The 19,610-nt window shown below is 44.4% G+C and overlaps 2 protein-coding genes across 2 annotated transcripts; both read left to right on the top strand.

Moving 5' to 3' along the window:
- The first annotated feature begins 77 nt into the window (after positions 1-77).
- MCM8 (minichromosome maintenance 8 homologous recombination repair factor) lies at positions 78-13,851 on the top strand. Its single transcript, XM_053937238.1, has 18 exons — positions 78-429; positions 600-674; positions 991-1,073; positions 1,257-1,406; positions 1,736-1,839; positions 2,696-2,894; positions 3,618-3,703; positions 4,601-4,752; positions 5,598-5,796; positions 6,549-6,579; positions 6,862-7,002; positions 8,003-8,144; positions 8,754-8,949; positions 9,219-9,432; positions 10,088-10,297; positions 10,886-10,962; positions 12,009-12,198; positions 13,179-13,851. The coding sequence occupies exons 1-18, from the start codon at positions 300-302 to the stop codon at positions 13,269-13,271; spliced, it is 2,472 nt and encodes an 823-aa protein (XP_053793213.1). The 5' UTR covers positions 78-299; the 3' UTR covers positions 13,272-13,851.
- A 983-nt stretch (positions 13,852-14,834) lies between these two features.
- On the top strand, positions 14,835-19,515 carry CRLS1 (cardiolipin synthase 1). Its single transcript, XM_053937239.1, has 7 exons — positions 14,835-15,230; positions 15,521-15,658; positions 16,222-16,351; positions 16,815-16,900; positions 17,250-17,318; positions 17,641-17,732; positions 19,178-19,515. The coding sequence occupies exons 1-7, from the start codon at positions 14,949-14,951 to the stop codon at positions 19,263-19,265; spliced, it is 885 nt and encodes a 294-aa protein (XP_053793214.1). The 5' UTR covers positions 14,835-14,948; the 3' UTR covers positions 19,266-19,515.
- The last annotated feature ends 95 nt before the right edge of the window (positions 19,516-19,610 follow it).

Consider the following 19,610-nt stretch of genomic DNA (forward strand, 5'->3'; position numbering starts at 1 on the left):
GCCGGGCCCCCGCGCAGGCGCCGAACCCGCGCGGGCGGGGCCCCGCCGGGCGCGCCTGCGCAGAGCGGCAGCGCGGGAGGCGGGAGCCGCCGTGAGGGCAGCGAGCGCCCGCCCGGCCCCGGGGCTCCGCGGCGGGGCTGCGAGCGCCTTCCCCGGCGCTGGGCTAGGGGAGAACGGGCCTGCCTCCCGCGGGGTCCCCCTGGAAAGCAGCGCTGCGTTAAATTGAGTGTCTTCTGGTAACATTTGTTTCCTCACCTCGGTTTGCTGTCGCGTCCCCGCACTGGCGCTGGCAGCGGGAGATGAGCCGGGACTTCAGAGGCAGGGGATGCGCCCGGGGCAGAGGCTTCCAGGGATGGCGAGGAGGATGGCGAGGAGGAGGATGGCGAGGCAGAGGACAGAAGGGAGAGCCCAAAAGGATGCCCGAACCTGGTGAGCTTCTACCTGCTTTCTGAAGCCACAATGTTTTTCTTTTAACGTATTGTGCTAGGCAATTACAGCTGTTTGTCTCCCGTGGTTAAAAGAATCACTGAGAATAAAACTTGCAAGATTTCGCTATCTGCATTCTTTCAATCCACGTTATTTTTTTTTTCTTCCCCCAGCAAAATCTCGACTAGTCCAATCAACGATGGAGCAATTTATTCCCTATAAGGGCTGGAAACTTTATTTCTCTGAAGGTATCTTTTAACCAAAATTACATGTAGCAAGTATTTAAGTTATTTTTTTTCTAGAATTGGTTACATGTAGTGTTAGTAGAGTTACAAGCTTGATAAAAAACAATCAACCTTTCATATATAAAAACATAAATACAAGAAAGATTCCACTCTTGTGATATACTGTAGCATTTGTGATCGTTATTGGGATGCTTTGGAGCTCTATCATCTTCCTTAGTTTTGCAAAGCAGAAAAACAAGGGAAGAAAAATTACTTGTTGAGGTATTTTGTGAAGTGGAAAGAATTATTTCTGTCACTAACGTGGTGTGTTTCTAATTAGTTTACAATGGCAAGTCTCCTTTTGTCCAGAAGACTCAAGCCTTTGAAAAGTTTTTCATGCAGCGCATTGAGCTTTATGACAAGGTAAAAAACAAAGCCAAAATATCCCAGCCCAATAACTTGTTGTTGATACAAGAACACCAGAGATTTTTAGTGTTTTTTTCCCATCAAAAGTAACCTACATCAGAGACCTGAAACATTTGGGACACAATTTGGGTGCTTCGCTTCTAATTTGAAGTGTATTTTATCATTTATGATGTTTCCCAGGATGAAATAGAAAGAAAAGGAAGCATTCTTGTGGATTATAAGGAGCTAATCCAGGACAGAGAGCTGACTAAATCAATTCCAAATATATCTGCTGAGCTGAGGGACATGCCTCAGAAAATACTGCAGTGTATGGGTCTGGCAATTCACCAGGTAAGCACGAGGTTCTGATCCTTGGAAGCAGAACCCTCACAACAAAAATGCATCAGTGGCACTTAGAGGCAATTATGTTATGAGCCCCACATCTCTGTGGTTTTCTTTCTTAGGGAAAATTACTGTTTGTTTAAAACTCAAATCCTTCAATCTCTCCCCTTCCCGTATGACCCACAAAATCGCATTTTGAAGTTGCTTTGGTCTTGGTGCATTTCTCTTATTCATCATTGGAGCAGTTGACTCAAACTAAATGTGGTTCTAACAGCTGTGTCTCTCTCCCTGCTGGGGGTTCTGATTCCTGTGGGTGTCCCTGTCCCTGTTCCACACAGGTGCTCACCAAGGACCTGGAGAGACACGCGGCAGAGCTGCAGGTGCACGAGGGATTGCCCCTGCATGGGGAGCCTATCATAAATGTGCCTCTCATCCATGCCAGGTAAGGGCTGGGCACTTCTTCTTTCCCAAGGAGGAGCTGTTTGCTTCCTGGCTCATCCTTGCTCAGTGTCCATGCATGGTTTACGTGTTGAAGGGAAAACTGGGCTCTGTGAAGCTTTTTCCAGAACACGCTACATTCTGCTTTTTCTGTTCGCTGTGACTTCATGTCCTTGTGAAGAAAAAAGTGAAATGAAACCTCCTTATAAGCTGAACAAACAGCTTGAACTAGAGAAGCTTGTAAGTAGAGAAGTGGCTTATAAGTAGAACAACTACTCTATAAAAGATATATTGATTAAAAGCAGAATTATTTAAATTTCTGTTGACTGGAGAAGTTTTTAATGAAACAAGTCCTTAGAACTTTTTTTTCTTTATCAGATGTAATGGCACCTCACACTTCAAGGGTCTGAGGGAACTGGGTGTGTAAGCTCTATTTGAGTTCAAATTACCTTTTAAAAATTATTATTTTTTTTATTATTGTTTTTAATTCCCTGCTGGTGCCAGCAGAGCCGTAATAAAACTTTGGTCCTTTTGTGTCGCAAGTCTAAATTCCAGGCTTTATCTGAAACTATGGAAAGAGACAGTTATGCATGATCTTAAAGTAATGTATTGCTAGGCCAGAGGTGTCACTGGATAAACAAACTGTTCTGTCTGAGGCTGTTGAGGTCAATTCCTGTGAAGAATATTGAATGTTCTGCTGCTTTCTAGAGCAAGAATCAAAGACTGTCCCATGGGTCTGCCGAAAAAATACTTCTAAATGTTTTTTGGTTTTTTTAGTTGGGAGTAGGATTTTTTGTCTGTTTGTGTTTGGATGGTTTTGGGAGTTATTTTTGTCCTTTTTTTTCTGTGTGCCAATGCAGGGTGTACAACTATGAGCCTCTAACCCAGCTGAAAAACGTGAGGGCCAACTGCTATGGCAAGTACATCGCCCTGCGTGGCACCGTGGTGAGGGTCAGCAACATCAAACCCCTGTGCACCAACCTGGCCTTCGTCTGTGCTGCCTGTGGGGATGTGCAGGGTGTTCCTCTCCCTGATGGGAAGTACACCCTTCCCACCAAGGTAAGCCAAAACCATGGAACTTCATGGTTTTTGTTGTGTTTTCACAAAAAGCAGCACCGCAGATGTTAAAAACAAGGGGGGGGAAAAGTCTTTAAAGCTAGGTTAAACAACTGAAACACATTGAAAAAATAATTAAACATACCATGCAACTTTTCTTACTTCAGACCCTTGTTACTTGCAAAAAATGTATGCTGCTGGAAGAGGATATGTGACAAAAAATATGTAGAAATTCTCTGAAATCTGGAAAAAATACCTCTTTTAATTTTAATTTCACCAGTTGTGTTTAAAAAGACCCTTCCACCTTGCTGTGGTGATTTTCTATGCTTACATTATTATTTTTTTTTTTATTAAGAACTATCTATTTTAATTTAACTTTTTATTATCTGGACTTAAGAAGTCACTGGATGTAGGACAGTGCCTGGTTGTTCTCAAACCAGTCCACTGAGGGGATCACACAATTCAGGTGTGTTTGCTCTAACAGCTGTGAGTTGCAGTTCAGGTGTCTGTGCTTGATAGATCCTCATTAATTATGTACTTCCTAATTTGTAACCCTAATTAAACTGGCTTTTTTCCTGGAATGATGCTGAATTATATTGCTTCACTTTCCTCTTTTCTTTCTTTCTTTTTTTTTTCTTTTTTTTTTTTTTTGTTTAAATCAAATAAGGCAATTTCACCCTAGGACTTTAAAAAAGGCTGGGAATGAATCAATTCCTGTTGTTGCAGTGCTTTGTTCCCGAGTGCCGGGGCCGGTCCTTCACAGCTGACAGGAGCTCTCCTCTAACCACCACAGTGGACTGGCAGTCTGTCAAGTAAGCACAAAAATGTGATGTGACAGGACACTCAAAAAGTGACAGGATGGCCCAACCCCTGTTACACTGTGTGATTTTAATAATCTTACTCTTTTGCAGCAAGCACTCTCCAACATTTGTATCACAAAACAATTATTTTATCCAAGTACTGATATACTTTGTAGCCCACCCTGTAATAATGTCCTGGAAATTCCTTCTGTCCTTACTGAGCTCTTGGAGAGATGCTCAGTTTGTGCTCTTTTGCTGCTTTTCTCAATAATTTCTAATTGCATCTATGATTTCATTATTCCCTTTAACGAGCTGTAAGTCAGCTAGAAAAACCCTATTAGGTAATATTGGTCAGCTGTGCCTGAATGAGCTGGAAGTAAACTGGAGGGTTAAAAATCTTAGTTTGAAGTGATTAAAAAAATCTGTGTAAAAGCTGTTCTTAGCAGCTCCAGAGGGCGCTGTTCATCGCAGCTTCTTCGGTAAAGCTCGGCTTGGCTTCCAGGGAATCTCAGAGCTCCAGGAGCAGAGCCAGAGCTGGAACTCTCACAAACAGGGAGTCAGCTGTTCTTCTTGTTATGGTCTGAGAAATTCCCTGGGCTTTTGCAGGGTTGGAATACCTATTAAGAATTCATGGGGGCTATAGTGTCTGACCTCTTAATTTTTTTTTTTAATATGGGTGCCTTTTTCTTTATGTACTGTACTTATTTCTACAAGAGCATGCTCATCAGTGGTAGAAAATCTGAATTTCAACTCGGGGTTCATCGTTACAGCATTTCTGGGTTTTATGCATGGTTTGCACCCATTCAGTGAAGCGTGGCCTGAAGAAGATGCCCAGAGCTGCAGGTGCTGTGTGCTGCAGCTGCAGTGGAAGGTGCTGCGTGGTGCCCAGCTCCCCCTCGTGTGTTGCAGGGTGCAGGAGCTCATGTCAGACGAGCAGCGGGAAGCGGGACGGATCCCGCGCACCATCGAGTGTGAGCTGGTGCAGGACCTGGTGGACAGCTGCGTCCCAGGGGACATGGTCACAGTCACAGGCATAGTGAAGGTGGCAAGCACTGAGGAAGGTGAGGTGCAGCATCTGAGAACTCCTTTTTCCTGTGGTGGGGTTTTTGGTAGTGCTTACACAAGCACAACAACAGTGGCTCCCCTTAATTAGAGCTCTCGGTGCCATAAGTCCATAAAGTGTAAATTTCTTTGGAAGTTACCAAACTTTTACAACGAAGAGTTATTTTAGGGCATTATTTGCTTAACATTTTCTCTTTAGTATCTCCTTCAGACATTAGGAGAACTGTCACACTGTTGTGAAGGACAATTATCCTAGTTTAGTCTCCCTAAAGAAAATTTTCAACTGTTTTTTTTCTCTTCTTTCCCAAAAGGAAGAAATATGTTGTTCACTGCTCTGAAAGAATACATTGCAGATAACTGAAAGACTGTTTTACTCTGAGGCTTCTTTCTCTGCTCAGTAATCAATCTATATAGAAAATGATTAATTATTAAATGATAATTGCTGAGTAATTACTATGCTACAAGTTTAATGCTTCTGCACCATGCATCTTTTTTTTCCCCAAAATATTGAGTGGAAACATTTTATATTCAACTTTGCTTTGACAACAGTAATGTAATAATTTAAAATCCCTGGAAAATTTTATTTATTCTGGGACAAAAGTCTCTCTAGACATGTATCCACAATTTCAGGAAAATATTTATTGTATACATAAGTGGAGGGAACTTAAAAGAACAAATGTAACTAGAAATTTATTTTGCATCAATTTTACCAAGTGCAGATGTTCAGTACTTAAATAGGAACATGGCTGTACATGTTTCAGACTTGGTGTATGCCATTTGTAGATATATGAGTGCTTATTGACAGAAAAAAATACTCCATCATCCTTCTCAATTTTTCTAACAGGAGCTTCTAAAAATAAGAATGACAAGTGTATGTTCTTACTGTACATTGAGGCAAATTCTGTCAGCAACAGTAAAGGACAAAAACTGAAGAATTTTGACGATGAGACCTTTCAGAGATCGTTCATGGAGTTTTCCCTTAAAGACCTTTATGCTATCCAAGAAATTCAAGCTGAGGAAAATCTGTTCAGGCTCATTGTGAAGTAAGTTGTATCAGACCTAGACTGGGTCTAGGATTAGACATGAATCAGTGTGATCACCTTCAAACAAATGTGATAGCTCATCCTACAGCTGTGGAATGTCTGAGCCTTGTGCAATAGAAACCACAGAGATCTAACAAACTGCAGTGGGCAAGGGACTTGGCAGGGAGTGATGGAAGTATTGCAGTGGGAATGTTGGGACTTTGGGAGTGGTTTAGGGATACAAGAAGTTACCTGTGTTCTAGCTTAACCTTAGACAGAAAGCTTTGGTAAAAAAAGCAGTTAGTTAATTTTGTTCCTCACCATATAAGTACCATTTTATCCTCTGCTTTTCCACAGTAGAGGAAAGAGATGCAAGAATTGAGCAGAGGGTGTGAAAGACCCTCAGTTCAGACTAAAAAGTACTCTTCTACCTGGGATGTCCCTCAGGCCCTCCCAATGGAGTCAAAGAACACAAAACCAGCACTTTAAAAGGAGGGTGACAGGTAGTTACTTGATTAAGACAAGAATAGGTGCAGATTCCACTGGAAAGCTGGTTTTCCTTTGTGGGGACTCAAGTGAAAAGCTTTTCTTATTTCAGTCAAAAAAATTCAAGAAATTTGATGCTGCTGATTTCTGTTGGAAATTCAGCAACAGCTACCCAAAAAAGTTTTAAGTTTATTAAGGTGTTCTGTGATGAGAGAGAGGACAAGTGATTATTTATAGTAATACATGATTTATCTTCCACTTATGTTACCTTGTGCTTTGCTTTCCAGCTCTCTTTGTCCTGCAATCTATGGCCACGAGGTAAGTCATCTAAAAACTCCACTTGTGATTCCAGTTTGAAATGTATATGCCACAGTTAACTCCTAAAGGATTCACAAAGCTCATCTGGGACAGGGGGAGGGAGCAGGGACTGTTTTACAGGTGACTGTGGCTCACAGTCTCTTTTGGTGTCAGGGGAGTGGCAGCCTTACACCCTTAAGTTCAGTGATCCAGAAGGAAAGGGTGTTGCAGCCAGTTCTAGGGAGCTGTCAGTGTTGGTCACCACGATCAAATACTTACCAATGTTGGCCTCTACCACAACAGATTGTGAAGGCAGGTTTGGCCCTGGCCTTGTTTGGAGGATGTCAGAAGTTTGTGGATGACAAGAACAGAATCCCTGTGCGAGGAGATCCACATGTTCTGGTTGTTGGAGATCCAGGATTAGGAAAAAGTCAAATGCTGCAAGTATGGTTTCCTTTATTACTATTTTCTGTTTTCCTCTATTTCCTTGTTATCTTGTCTTGCAACCATGGTTGGATAACTGTGGTGAGACCAAAGGGTTGACTGAGCCTCGCTGGAGCAATGCCTCAAGTAGAAGAGAGTATCCAAAGGGCTCTCCTGCTAACAGGGAGCCTGTTAAAACACCAAAGCAGGTGTCCTGGGTCAAAGCAGGTGTCCATGGGCTTTCAAGGACAGGCTTGCAGGTTTGCTCTCCTGGCCTTACACAGTTCTTGTCACCAACCCTTTTTCCCACTGAGGAGGTTCACTCCTTCCTGTCTTCATTTAGCTGGTCCATTGTGAAATAAAGTAATTAATCTTAGAACAAATGCAACTTCAAATACCCTGTGACTCTCCTCCTGTGAGGTTTACTTCCATTCCTCACCCTATTTCTATGTTGCTAGCACAGACCTTGGCTTTTTGGGAAAAGGACCTGATGCTGTGTTTGGGTTTTGATCTCAGTAGGTATTTCTGCATGACTATGACGATTAGTAATAGATTTTTTTTGTTCCTTAAACTGAGTGATTTTTAAATTCCATGTCTTTTTCCATGGTTACTGTGAAGTGCAAGAAGGACAGAATTCACCTAGACCTTCTTTAAAAAGTCCTTCTAACGTGGACCTGTTGTGTTAGGATATGATTTGCACTTAGCCAAAGTGATGGATTTGCATGCAAGCATCTTAAACAAATTTTTTAAATTATTCATTTGTTGAATGAGGACTCTTCAGCATAGAGTAACTGATTTGTTTTTTCCCATTGTTATTTAAGAAAAGAATGCATGCAAGACAAGTTACCCCTACTGCTTTGCAGAAGTATGTGTCTTGGAGTTGCAAGGAGTTAGAGCTTTACTGTTGGGCCATATTCAATAGAAAGAAACAAATTTAGGTTTACTTTGAATTGTTTCTCTAGAATGAGGCTTATGAAATTCTTCACTTTGGGGAGGGAAAAAGTATCTGTTTCTCTTGTAGGCCGTGTGTAACGTCGCTCCTCGAGGTGTGTATGTTTGTGGCAATACTTCCACCAGCTCTGGCCTGACTGTTACACTCTCCAGAGATGGCACTTCTGGAGATTTTGCCTTGGAAGCTGGTGCCTTAGTGCTTGGAGATCAAGGTAATCCATGGAATGCCACAGGTTCTGTGTAGCCATGTGTGAGGGACAGGAGTGTGTGTGCTGCTGAGTCTCAGCTAAGCCAAAGTGCTCGGTTAACTGTGGACTAAAAATGTCTATTTGAAGTATGATACTGGGCTTCCACACAGTGGGAAGTTCTGAACTTCTCCAGTGGCTTCTCTGGGGGCAATTCCTGCTTTCCTGGAGTGTAGGGAAACTTCAGTTCTCCAGTTCATATACCAGACTTACTGTGTCAAAGAACTAGGATTCTTTTTGTTCAGGGATCTGACTTGATGTCAGCTGCTGGACTCTTACTGGTCTTGAAAAAGGACTTGCTTATGAGATATGTTGTCTGTTTTTAAAAAGCTTGTTTCATCATCTTAATGAATCACCAAAATGCTGCATCCCCAAGTCAGACTGAATTCATGGTGGTTTGGTTGCATTTCCATGGAATGAAAACAAAGCTGGCTGAAATTGAGATTTTTCCAATGTTCCCTGCAGTCCCTAGACTTCTGAGTTGGATTTCTGATGTAGCACTGGATTGTAGGACACACTTGTCCTTCAGTTACTTTGTTGTCTGATAAGTCTTTGTCCTGTTTTAATTGCTTCCAGGAATTTGTGGAATAGATGAATTTGATAAGATGGGAAACCAGCACCAGGCTTTGTTGGAAGCCATGGAACAGCAGAGCATCAGCCTGGCCAAGGCTGGCATTGTTTGCAGTCTGCCAGCTCGGACATCCATTGTTGCTGCAGCAAACCCTGTTGGAGGACATTATAACAAAGCCAAAACAGTGTCTGAGAACCTAAAGTGAGCCCTTTCTGAAATGCTGCTTTTATAATTCACATTCAGGAGTAGATGCTTCTGGCAGTCTTGTAGCTCATGTACAATTGCTTTCTAGAATTTTGGAGTGTGAACACAAACTTCAATAATTTTTAGTGGCTTTTGAGAGAGAAATTGCTGTTGTACTTTATTCTGAACGAGCAGGACAGGATCTTTTTACTGTGTTTGAAGTGGAACAGAGTTGCTACACTTTTTCCACTTCTCCAAGCACTCTGAGTTCCTTGTCTTTCCTCCAGAATGGGGAGTGCTCTGCTGAGCAGATTTGATCTGGTTTTCATCCTGCTGGACACGCCGAACGAGGACCACGACCACCTGCTGTCCGAGCACGTGATGGCCATGCGGGCCGGCCGGCGCGCCGCCTGCAGCAGCGCCCTGGTGACCCGGGCCAGCTCCCAGGAGCACTCTGTCCTCCAGGCCACCTCAGATCGACCCCTGCTCGAGAGGCTGAAGGTGGGGCTTGTCCTGGGGCTGCTGCGTGAGATGCTCTAAAGCACGTTTGCTGTGTTGGGTTTCAATAAGGAGCTACAGAGGTGGGCCAGGTGTAATAATTTGGTATAACATGATCTGGGATGGAGTGTTGAATCCAAATAAAGCAGTGTGGAAGCAAATCTTTGGGCATCTGCAACTCTATGGATTTGGGGAGTATAGGAGAGGAAGCATTTTTCTTATTAGACTTCAGTGATGGCTTTGAGAACTGATATTGTCAAATGCCAGGTCCTGGGAGAAATACTCCTACTGGAGGTAAACCCATGCACTTTTGGAAACAGGATATCAGCAGTGATGGTTTAGTCTTCTCTGGAGCTGTGGGAATTGAGATTTTCTCTTTTTGAGAAGGGATCTAACTTTATAACAAATTCTGTTTGGCACTTCCTATCTCCCTGTTGCAGATGAGAACCCTTGGCTGCTTTTTCTGAAATGGCCAAGTGTGTGTGTTTACATGTCTGAGCATAGCGTGGGAACTTGAAGTACACTGTTCATACACGAAGCACCAAAGCCCTTATAATGATGACTTCACCAGATAAAGCATAAAGATGATGATTTGATACTAAAATTTTTGTTGTATAGAATTCCGACAGACAGAAATCTAACTCTGTAATGGTGCTAGATCTCAGCAGGAGAAAACTTTGATGCCATTCCCCATCAGCTGCTGAGGAAGTACGTTGGGTACGCTCGGCAGTACGTGCACCCAAAGCTCTCTCCAGAGGCTGCACAAGTCCTCCAGGAATTCTACCTTGAGCTCCGGAAACAGAACCAAGGAGCAGACAGCACCCCCATCACCACGAGGCAGCTGGAGTCCCTGATTCGACTGACAGAGGTAAATGCAAGCTGGAGTGCTTAAGGGATTGAAAGCAAAGAGATTATTCCTAAGGTACTACCCAAATCCTAGCATTTTTTACAGCTTATTCACCCCTATGCTTCTTCTGTTTTGTTAAAAAAAAAAAAAGTGGGAATGCAAGAGGCTTAGAAGTGTTTAAGAGGTACTGTTCCTTAAAACTTCTTACAAAGCAAAACACCCTTGAGGAGATGGAAAGAGAATCTCTCACATTCCCCAAAAGGAAGAAAAAGTAGGTGCAGGAAGGAACAACCTGCTGCCCACCTTGAACCTAGACTGCTTCTGTTTTCCCTGACACTGCCTTAACAACACTATTTGTGGTCTGCTGCTTCACAAGGCTACACTGCTAAAAAGCAAATGAACTCCAAGCCACAGCCTAAAAGTGCAAGTAAGCAGAAGGTGACATTGATACACTAACAAAAAAATAGAAAAATCTTCCTCTAACCCTGTAGGCTTAGGTTCTATCTCTGCTCCTAAAATTTGTGCTTGTAGCCCTGGTGAGTGATTGTACCCCTTTTTCAGACCAGTTGTATCTTACACATTTGTAAGGTATTTTTTTTCTGTTTTAAGGCACGATCAAGGCTGGAATTAAGAGAGAAATCTACCAAGGAAGATGCTGAGGATGTAATAGAGATAATGAAATACAGGTAATAGAAAACACTGCTTTAAAAATAAATAAAGCATCACAATGCTATTTACTTGAAACTTCTTTTCTTTACATATTCAAACACAATGAAGAAATCACTTTATCAAGCTTTGGCCTGTGATACTACTATTTGGATTTGTTAGCTGCTCTTTAAAAGCTGCCAGCAGCCCAAAGTCAAATACAGCTGAGTTGTGTGGTCACAGTGGTCCTGTGTGTCTGGGCACAGTAAGGCAGACGTGAGGCTCTGCTGAAGGGTTTTTGCTCCCCTGTGATTACTCTCTGGTGCAGGTGAACAATTAAAGTTTAAAAGTGATTTGGATGAATGCTTAGTCTAAGTTCCCTTGAGTGACCTTATAGGGGTTGGTTTTCTGTGTGGCTTCTGAAAGCTCTCTCAAGCAGTCATGTTTTGGGAATCAAATCCACATGTGTTTGTGTAGGAGTGACGGTGGGTAGGATGGTTGGGACGGACAGAAACGAGAGATTTTTGAAGTTAGGTTTTGGAATTTGGAGTTTATTGTAAAAGGTGTGGGTATAAGGGCTTTGTTTGGAGCTGCCAGCTGCAGCTCAGAGTAGGCTTGAAAGATGAGCCTGAAAGAGTAAGAGGGAGGAAGTTTTTGTTATAATACAATAATTTTTTTTTTTGTGTGTTGAATATTTTAGTTTTTCCTAACTAATTTAGTATAAGATACAAATTTTATAGTATTTATATATAGCTTATAAGAATTATTACATTACTATACTGTGTTACATTTTAAACTTTAAAAATTACTTTTTGGACTCCTTCTGCTAAGTTACTAGGGTCTGTTCTGACCCTTGGACCTGTCTGCAAGTAGAGGGTATTGTTTCATCAAAAGGAGATTACTTTCAGCTGGCCATTAGTTGGTTTCTCAAAGCTTGCTTTCATTTCAATCTCGTTTATAGTTTCCATATTCTCAAAATCTTTTGCTAGGCAATCCTATTTATAAGGCTTTCCTGTTTCATCTTCCCCAACACGTTGGCTTTTATCTCCCGGTGAGAGTTTGCTCTCTCTTTGTGACCTGTTTGTAGCATGCTGGGCACCTACTCGGATGAGTTTGGCAAGCTGGACTTCGAGCGCTCCCAGCACGGCTCGGGGATGAGCCATCGCTCGCAGGCCAAGAGGTTCGTGTCTGCCCTGAGCAGCGTTGCAGAGAGGACCTACAACAACCTCTTCGACCTGCAGCAGCTGCGCCACATCGCCAGGGAGCTGCAGCTGCGGGTGAGCTCCCCTTTCAGCAGCCACACACTGCCAGGCCACCCACGCTTGCTGCTGCCAAAGGGAGACAGCAAAGGCGCCTCTGGTGTGCCTCTTTGCAGGGGCAGAAATAACCAGGGTCCTGCTGTTAGGCTGAGCAGAGCTGCTGAAGTGTCTCTGTGAGCTTCCCCCACCCCACAGCCGTTTGCAACAGCAGCTCCTTGCACTGGCAAGGATGAGGCTGGTTCTGAGCAAGATCCTGGTTTGAGCTGTGAAAGGCAGTGGTGGTTCCAGTGCTGCATTCCTTCTGCCTCCCCAGAGGACACACCTCTTTTTGTTCCCAAGTTCAGACTTGTGTCCGTGCTCTGTTTCGGCAGTGCAATGATGTTTCTGTGTCGCCTCCTCTGGATTAAATATGCCTTTCAGGTTTTCATTCCTGCTTCAGACATCCTGAAGTTGTGTGTTGAAAGGAACATCACCTAGGACACATGGCCACAAATGTATTCTGCCCTGTCATTGGGTTGCATTCTGTACTTGTGGGGGCTTCAGACAAACAGAACTATTGACAGCTGACTCTACTTTTTGCTCCCATCAACTACTTATTAAAGTTAATTTCATTAACTCTAATTCTCCCTTCATATATAGAATATTTGTGCCCATTCAAAGTTTTATACCTGGAGAGTTGTAGAAATCATGCTTTTCTGTGGTAGATACTTCTGTTTCAGAACTGGAATTTATACATCTGTAGCTGCAGCCTTTCTTCATGTCATAAAGGAGAGAATGCTGCTTCTGTGCAACACTGCAGTAAAACCAGTGTGTAACTAAAGCACAAAACAGGGGGGCACTGCTGGTGTGAGACCTCCTGGTAGGTGAACAGTTTGCTCAGGAAACTGACCTATTCTTAGCCCACTTTATTTCACCAAGTTCTTTCAACTGGTTTATGTTGCTTTACATCAGGTAAGAAGTCACTCTCCATTTTGATATTTTTGTCTTTATCTTCGCAGGTATCTGATTTCGAAAGCTTTATTGGATCCCTAAATGATCAGGGTTATCTTTTGAAGAAAGGTTCAAGAGTTTATCAGCTCCAGACCATGTGAGAAGAGTCACTGTGACGAACTTCCTTGGGATGATTGTCCCCCTGGACTGCTGGACCTGCAGCAGGGAGGCACATCCTGAGCTGAGCTGCACCTCTGCTGGGCTGGACATTCCCCTGCAGAAAATTAAACTGGAAAGCTGCAGCAGGACAGACTGGCACGTGGTATTGCTGCCTGGCTCATCCTCCAGCCCTCTGTTCCAAACCATCCTCCAGGAGTGGAAGGTGTGTTTTTATACTGTTACAGTGCCACGAGGGACTTTACTTCTGAAAGAGATGCTGGACCCACACATTTCAGCCCAGGAATCTGTCATGAGAGGATGGTGTGAGCTGTACTTTCAGCACTGTGGTTCACTTAAAGTCTAGAAATGTTTCCAGAATGTTGTGACAACACTGTTTTGTTGCTGTTACCAAATGACACTTTACTGAAACTGACTTGATTTTGTGGTCTTTGAAGCCAAGGTTTGATTTGAAATCCAAGTGTGGTTTAAGAAAATACCCTTATTGCAAGATTTAATTTGTAAAGCAGGGATTGGATTTTGACTTCCATTAAACTTTATATGTGAGAAATACTATTTGTTCAACCAGCAGGTTCTGTCTGTTTCTGTGTAGCTGTTCCTGACACAGAACCATGTGTGCTCAGCACGGGGGGGGAGGAGTGCTGAATGTTTCCTGGCTCTGATGAAATCAGAACCATGGTCTGGTGCAATGAAAAGGCACCTGAGAACCTTTCAGTGCAAGAATTAAAAAAACACCAACAGAAAAGAAAAAAAAATTATACTTTTAAAGAAAAGAAAAATGTACTTTTAAAAATCAGGACTGCAGTGCTGATTCTTCTGTTCTCCCTCTTTCATTTCTCAGGTAAGATATGATAGATAAAAAAAAAAAGCAGAAATACTGAAACTTAGTGCCTCACCCTGTAATTTAAGGGACATCAGGGACCCAATGTCCTTGAAACTGAAAACTGGCCAGCCAGATGAAATGCTTTAAGTACAATATTTTAGTTCTCCATGGGAACTCTTAAGGGGCAAGGTGTGCTCTATCAGCTAATCGCAAGTAGGTGTTAGAGAATGATTTTGGCTTAGTACGGGGCTGGGGCCAGGGACAGCAGCTGGACAATGAACAGGTGAGAGGCAGAGTGAACGCGGGCGAGCGAGCGCCAGAAGCAAGGACCGAGCACCAGAGACCAGCTGCGCTCCCGGAGAAGTTCCCTAAGGTGAAGGAAGCCTTCCCCTCCCTCCCTCATGGGCTTGTCCGAGAACGGCGCCGTGAGGAGGAGCGGGATGAACCCGGGCAGCCGCCGTCCACGCCCGGGGGCCGCCGGGGGAGAGCCTGGGCCGGCAGGTAGGCAGGAATGCGGTTGGAATGCGGCGGGAAAGCACCGGGGCAGCGAATTCCCGGCACCGGCCTTCCAGCCCGGCCGCCTGCCGTAAAGCGCGCGGCCCGGCGGAGGGGGAGGAGTGGGGGGGGGGAGGCTGACGCAAAGCGCCGCAAAAGGTCGCGCGTCCCCGGCAGCGCTCGAGGCACACGCGCCGCGCGCGGCTCGCGCGCCGTGCCCAGTCCCGCGGGGCGGATGGCGCGAGGCCGCGCGCTCCCGCGGGCAGCGCGGCCGCGCGCCTGAAGGGGCCGCGGGGCAGCGCCTCCTCCCGCACCGCTCCTCCCGCGCCGCCTCTCCCGCGCCATGCTGGCCGCCGCCTGGCTGGCCAGGGGCTCCTGGGGGCTCCTCCGCGGCGCGGCGCGGAGGCGGCCGGGCGGCGGCGGAGCGAGGCCTCTGGGCGGCCGGCCCGGTTCGGCGGCGGCGGGTGAGGGGCGGCGCGGCGGGGCCGTCCCGTGCCCGCCCGCGGGCGCGGGGCCCCCGCGGCTGCTGCGCGCGCCCGCCGCCGCCTGGCGCCTCCTCAGCGGCGGGGCCGCCCCGCCCGAGCCCCGCCGGGAGCGCGGCGCCGCGGGGCCCTACGCCGAGCTGGTACGTGAGGGACGGCGGGGGGACGGGGCGGGCGAACAGGTGTCGGAAGGCCGGGGCAGGCTCCCCCCGGGGCGGCTCTCGCGGCGAGGTGTTTGCCTCTCGAAGGCGAGGTTAATGTTTAGCAGGTGGAGGCCGCGTGCCTTGCGAAAGCAGCGGGCTGCTTCCAGGAACTTCCCAGGCTTTCTGGCTAGCTGAGCGGGAAAAGTATTTGTCGCGATTAAAACTCTTGTTGCGTGCCGGGGCGGGGTTTGAGTTCGTGCCCTGAAGTTTTTTCATTTCTCGCCTTACAGTATGAAAACCCCTGGACCATCCCAAATATCCTGTCCATGGCGAGAATGGGTCTGGCGCCAGTTTTAGGCTATTTGATTGTTGAGGAGAATTTCAACGTTGCGCTCGGTGTCTTTGTCCTGGCTGGCGTGACAGACCTGGTATGTCTGCGTCGCTTTGGAAGGGCTTTGGGAACACCGGGCTCACCGGGATCCCCTGGGCACGCATTGGAACACGGTGGAGAATGGGAACGGATAAAACAGATTTGGTTTTAGATCTGTTGGTTTCTAGGAATTTCCTTTGTGGTGCTGCAAAGGGAATTTGCGGGTGCATGAAGCTAACGGAGGAAAGGGGAATGTCAGGGCTCCCTGACCAGCCCCAGGTGGGCATTGGCCACTCAGTGCTTGTTAAATGATACAAGTATCACCTCAGAGGTATCACATTTTATCCTAGTTAAACTCGCTGTTTTACCCGATGTCATTCACTGAATATCTCTCCAAAGTAGCATACCTCAGCTATTTTGGTTCATATTCTTCTAACAGAGAGCTGTTGAATTTTGGTTTTCCTAGTTGGACGGATTTATTGTACCTGAGCTATTTTGGTTCATATTCTTCTAACAGAGAGCTGTTGAATTTTGGTTTTCCTAGTTGGACAGATTTATTGTACCTGAGCTATTTTGGTTCATATCTTCTAACAGAGAGCTGTTGAATTTTGGTTTTCCTAGTTGGATGGATTTATTGCACGGAACTGGGCTAATCAGAAATCAGCACTGGGAAGTGCTCTTGACCCCCTGGCGGATAAAATCCTCATCAGCGTGCTCTACGTGAGCTTAACTTGTGCAAATCTTATCCCAGGTGAGGAAATGGCAGTTGTGTGCTCTAGATAAGGTAAGGAAGGTCAGTTTATGTGTAGCAACATTTCTTGTGTTTCTAAAAGGAAAACTCTGTATCTCTTGGAACTCTTGCTTTGCCAGTTTACCTTTTCATTAAACACTTCCAAAGGGACCCCACAGAAAGCAAGTGCTGCCACATACAAAAGCAGCTAGCATGTACTGCCATTTTTTAGTGCTCTTTCTTTAAAGCAATAGTAGTAAGTAGCCCTATAAAGTTGTTTTTCATGGACTGGATTGTTTTAAGACTCTAGCTTAAACCCTTTCAGGAGTTGTGTTAAACATCCTCAGCAATGCATAGAACTCGTTCAGGAGAATTTGGGAGTGGTTGTTTTTGTCCTTCTTCCAGTTTTCTGCTCTTTTGGTTGTGTTTTCCCTTCAGTCATGGGCACAGTTTTTCACTGGCTGGTGTTGGCTTGGTCTTGCAGTGCCCCTGACTTCCATGATAATCCTGCGGGACGCGGCGCTCATTGCCGCCGTTTTTTACGTGCGATACAAAACTCTTTCTCCACCGGTGAGTGCACAGCATTAAAGACCTGTAATCGTAACAAAAAATAGATGAATAAGCTTAATTAATAGCAAAGTTGTGACCGAGAGATTTGTCATCTTGAGACTTGATGGCTGCAAGATGCAATGCTTGTTCTTTTGCCAAGTAGATTTCTGAGCAGTGTTTTAATAAAATACGGTTTGTAAAGATAAGTCAGAGCTGCTCATAACTTTTTTTTCCTGTGTGTGATGTGTAATAATAAATCTTACAAAAGAGCAGTGTAATTCTTCAGTTGCCTTTTGTTTATCACATGAACAGGTATATCAGATTGAATGTACAGGGGCTGCATGTTTTTTCCTCTTTTCTCCCCCAACAGAGAACACTGAGTAGGTATTTTAACCCCTGTTATGCTACTGCACAATTGAAACCAACATTCATCAGCAAGGTAAGAGCAATAACTCCTTACAAAAGATAACTCCTGGGTGCTTAGGGCTTTGTGTGGTTTGGAGGGTGGGGATAATTTACCACTAATGCTGAGTACAATTTCAAAATAGTGCCAGCTGTACATAGATCCTGAAATGTTCTCAACTATACTCGTTCAGAGCACGTGCTAATTTTGAGAGAGTAAGATGCTTTATTTTAAGGAGGTTTCTAAATACATTTTCTTTATGTAGACTAAACCTTAAAGCAGTAATGAAAGTGTATGTTGGTGTTTCTTGCACTGTACTTCCTCATGTTGCTCACAGTTCCTGTTTTGCTTTTCTCAGATGAACACAGCAGTTCAGCTGATTTTGGTGGCAGCTTCTTTAGCAGCACCTGTTTTCAATTATGTGGACAGCATATATCTGCAGACATTATGGTAACTAAGATCTTACTTTTTTTTTTTCCCCCAGATAATTTAATGTGCTTCTAAAGTAATCGAGATTAATTTGTGTGGAACAAAAAAACTGTGCCCAGAAGATGCAATAAGCCCACATGCCTGATTTTTTACACCTTTCGTCTTAAATGACACCAGAGCTAGATATTTATTGGTACTGAATGAAACTAGTTAAGATCCAGGAATAATAGCTTAAAAACAAGTCTTTGGGGTAGGCAGGCAAAACATAAGTTCAGATCAGTGGAGAAAATAGGAGCAGGGAGAAAGGCTGCATGGATTCATCACTTATTCGTGCCAGAAGTGTCCTTGAAAAAGCAACCTTGGGCTCAGTAATAATAGCCATTCTTATTTTTGCTTTATGCTGTGCCTGCTATCTTGAAATCCAGGTTTCTGCAGCCTCTTCAAAAAGCACATGGAGAAATGGTGATTCCTGCTAGACTTTAGGAAGGAAGAGGAGGGATGGGATAAGAGCAGGCATAAAGGAGCTTCACTCCTTAAGAAATGCTGTTCCTTCTGCTGTCACTGGAGATCGGAACTTCAGCTGTTATGAGTGCAGTTATTTTTCCTTAGCTGTTTGGCAAGAGTTCAGAACAAGGAGTTCTGAACGGCAGATGTCAGAATTACTTAGTAACTTCGTTTAAAGTAGTGCAAAATCCAGTGTTACTTGTCTTCTAGGAAAATAAAAAAACCAACCAAACTAAAGAAACCAAAACCACCAACCCAAACCAAGAAACATTTAAGGAACTGTGAATGAACCTTTATCTTATCAGTCTGTGGTTTATTTATCCTGGTGGTGAGATAAAATCCAGAGTTGCCTCTGGGTGTAATTTGCCAGGGTGTTCTGTGGATACTCTCAGAAACTCCCTGGCAGAGTGCTCAGGGAGCTCAGAGGGGCAGGCAGGGCTGTAGCAGTGACTCCTCAGCCCTTCAGACAGAGGAGCACTGCTCATTTAGGGATATCTGTGGTCTGGGAGGGAAACAAAAGAGGCTGAGGCAGGAACTTGTTCTTTAGCTTTGGGACTTGGTGAAAATGGTAAGTTCGAGTCCTGAGTGGTTTGAATGCTCCCTGCTCATGCTACCAAGGAATTGTTTCTCACATCTGTCGGTTCTCAAGCTGGTAAATGTCATGTAGGCTGCAAATGCTGAATCTTTTATTTTCCCTTCTCTAAAGCAAGTGCTGGTGTGGTCATAATTTGTCCTGGTGTGCAGTTACACTGAAGAATGCTGCTTACCACTGGATGGCAGAGCCTTTGTTTATCTAATCCTCCCCATAGCACTGAATTTCAGCTTATAAACTGTAAGCTACATTTTTGTGGAGCATAGTTCCTGACTGTGTAGTTAAAAACAGATGCTAAAAAAAAAAAAAAAAGGCACTTTTTCTATTGTCCATAGACCCACATGACTTAGAGGAACTCTTTTCCCCAAAGGTGCATCACGGCTTTCACAACGGTGACATCTGCCTACAGCTATTACCACTATGGCAGGAAAACTGTCCAGGTGATCAAGAACAAGTGAAGGGGTCCAGGTGGTAAAATTGAAGTGTTCCTGGAAAGGCAGGAAGGTGCTGTGCCCCCAGAGGTGCTGGTATTGCAGCTGAGTTTTGGATCAAAGCACTCTTTGTTTTTCTGCTTAAACCATGGCATCACAATGAAGTGAAATTTGAACATGTACTGTGTATATATGTAGAGACAGACTTTTTGATGTATTTTTAATTTCTTTAAAAATGAGGTTGTTTACAAAACCAAATAAATAATTCTTAAAAACACGGGTTACTTGCTGCTGCCATGTGCATTCTGAGTGATTCTATGCTGGTTTTGAAGTCAAGACACACACTTGGCACCAGATTTGTTTTGCCATATT

This window comes from Vidua chalybeata, chromosome 3 (genome assembly GCF_026979565.1).
Source record: "Vidua chalybeata isolate OUT-0048 chromosome 3, bVidCha1 merged haplotype, whole genome shotgun sequence".
Classification (NCBI taxonomy): domain Eukaryota; kingdom Metazoa; phylum Chordata; class Aves; order Passeriformes; family Viduidae; genus Vidua; species Vidua chalybeata.

Coding starts and splice junctions, on each gene's coding strand:
- CRLS1 (XM_053937239.1), top strand. CDS start 14,949: ATGCTGGCCGCCGCCTGGCTGGCCAGGGGCTCCTGGGGGCTCCTCCGC. Junction 15,231..15,520: donor CGGGGCCCTACGCCGAGCTG/GTACGTGAGGGA, acceptor CTCGCCTTACAG/TATGAAAACCCCTGGACCAT. Junction 16,352..16,814: donor TTGTGCAAATCTTATCCCAG/GTGAGGAAATGG, acceptor TTGGTCTTGCAG/TGCCCCTGACTTCCATGATA.
- MCM8 (XM_053937238.1), top strand. CDS start 300: ATGAGCCGGGACTTCAGAGGCAGGGGATGCGCCCGGGGCAGAGGCTTC. Junction 1,074..1,256: donor GCATTGAGCTTTATGACAAG/GTAAAAAACAAA, acceptor GATGTTTCCCAG/GATGAAATAGAAAGAAAAGG. Junction 1,407..1,735: donor TGGGTCTGGCAATTCACCAG/GTAAGCACGAGG, acceptor TGTTCCACACAG/GTGCTCACCAAGGACCTGGA.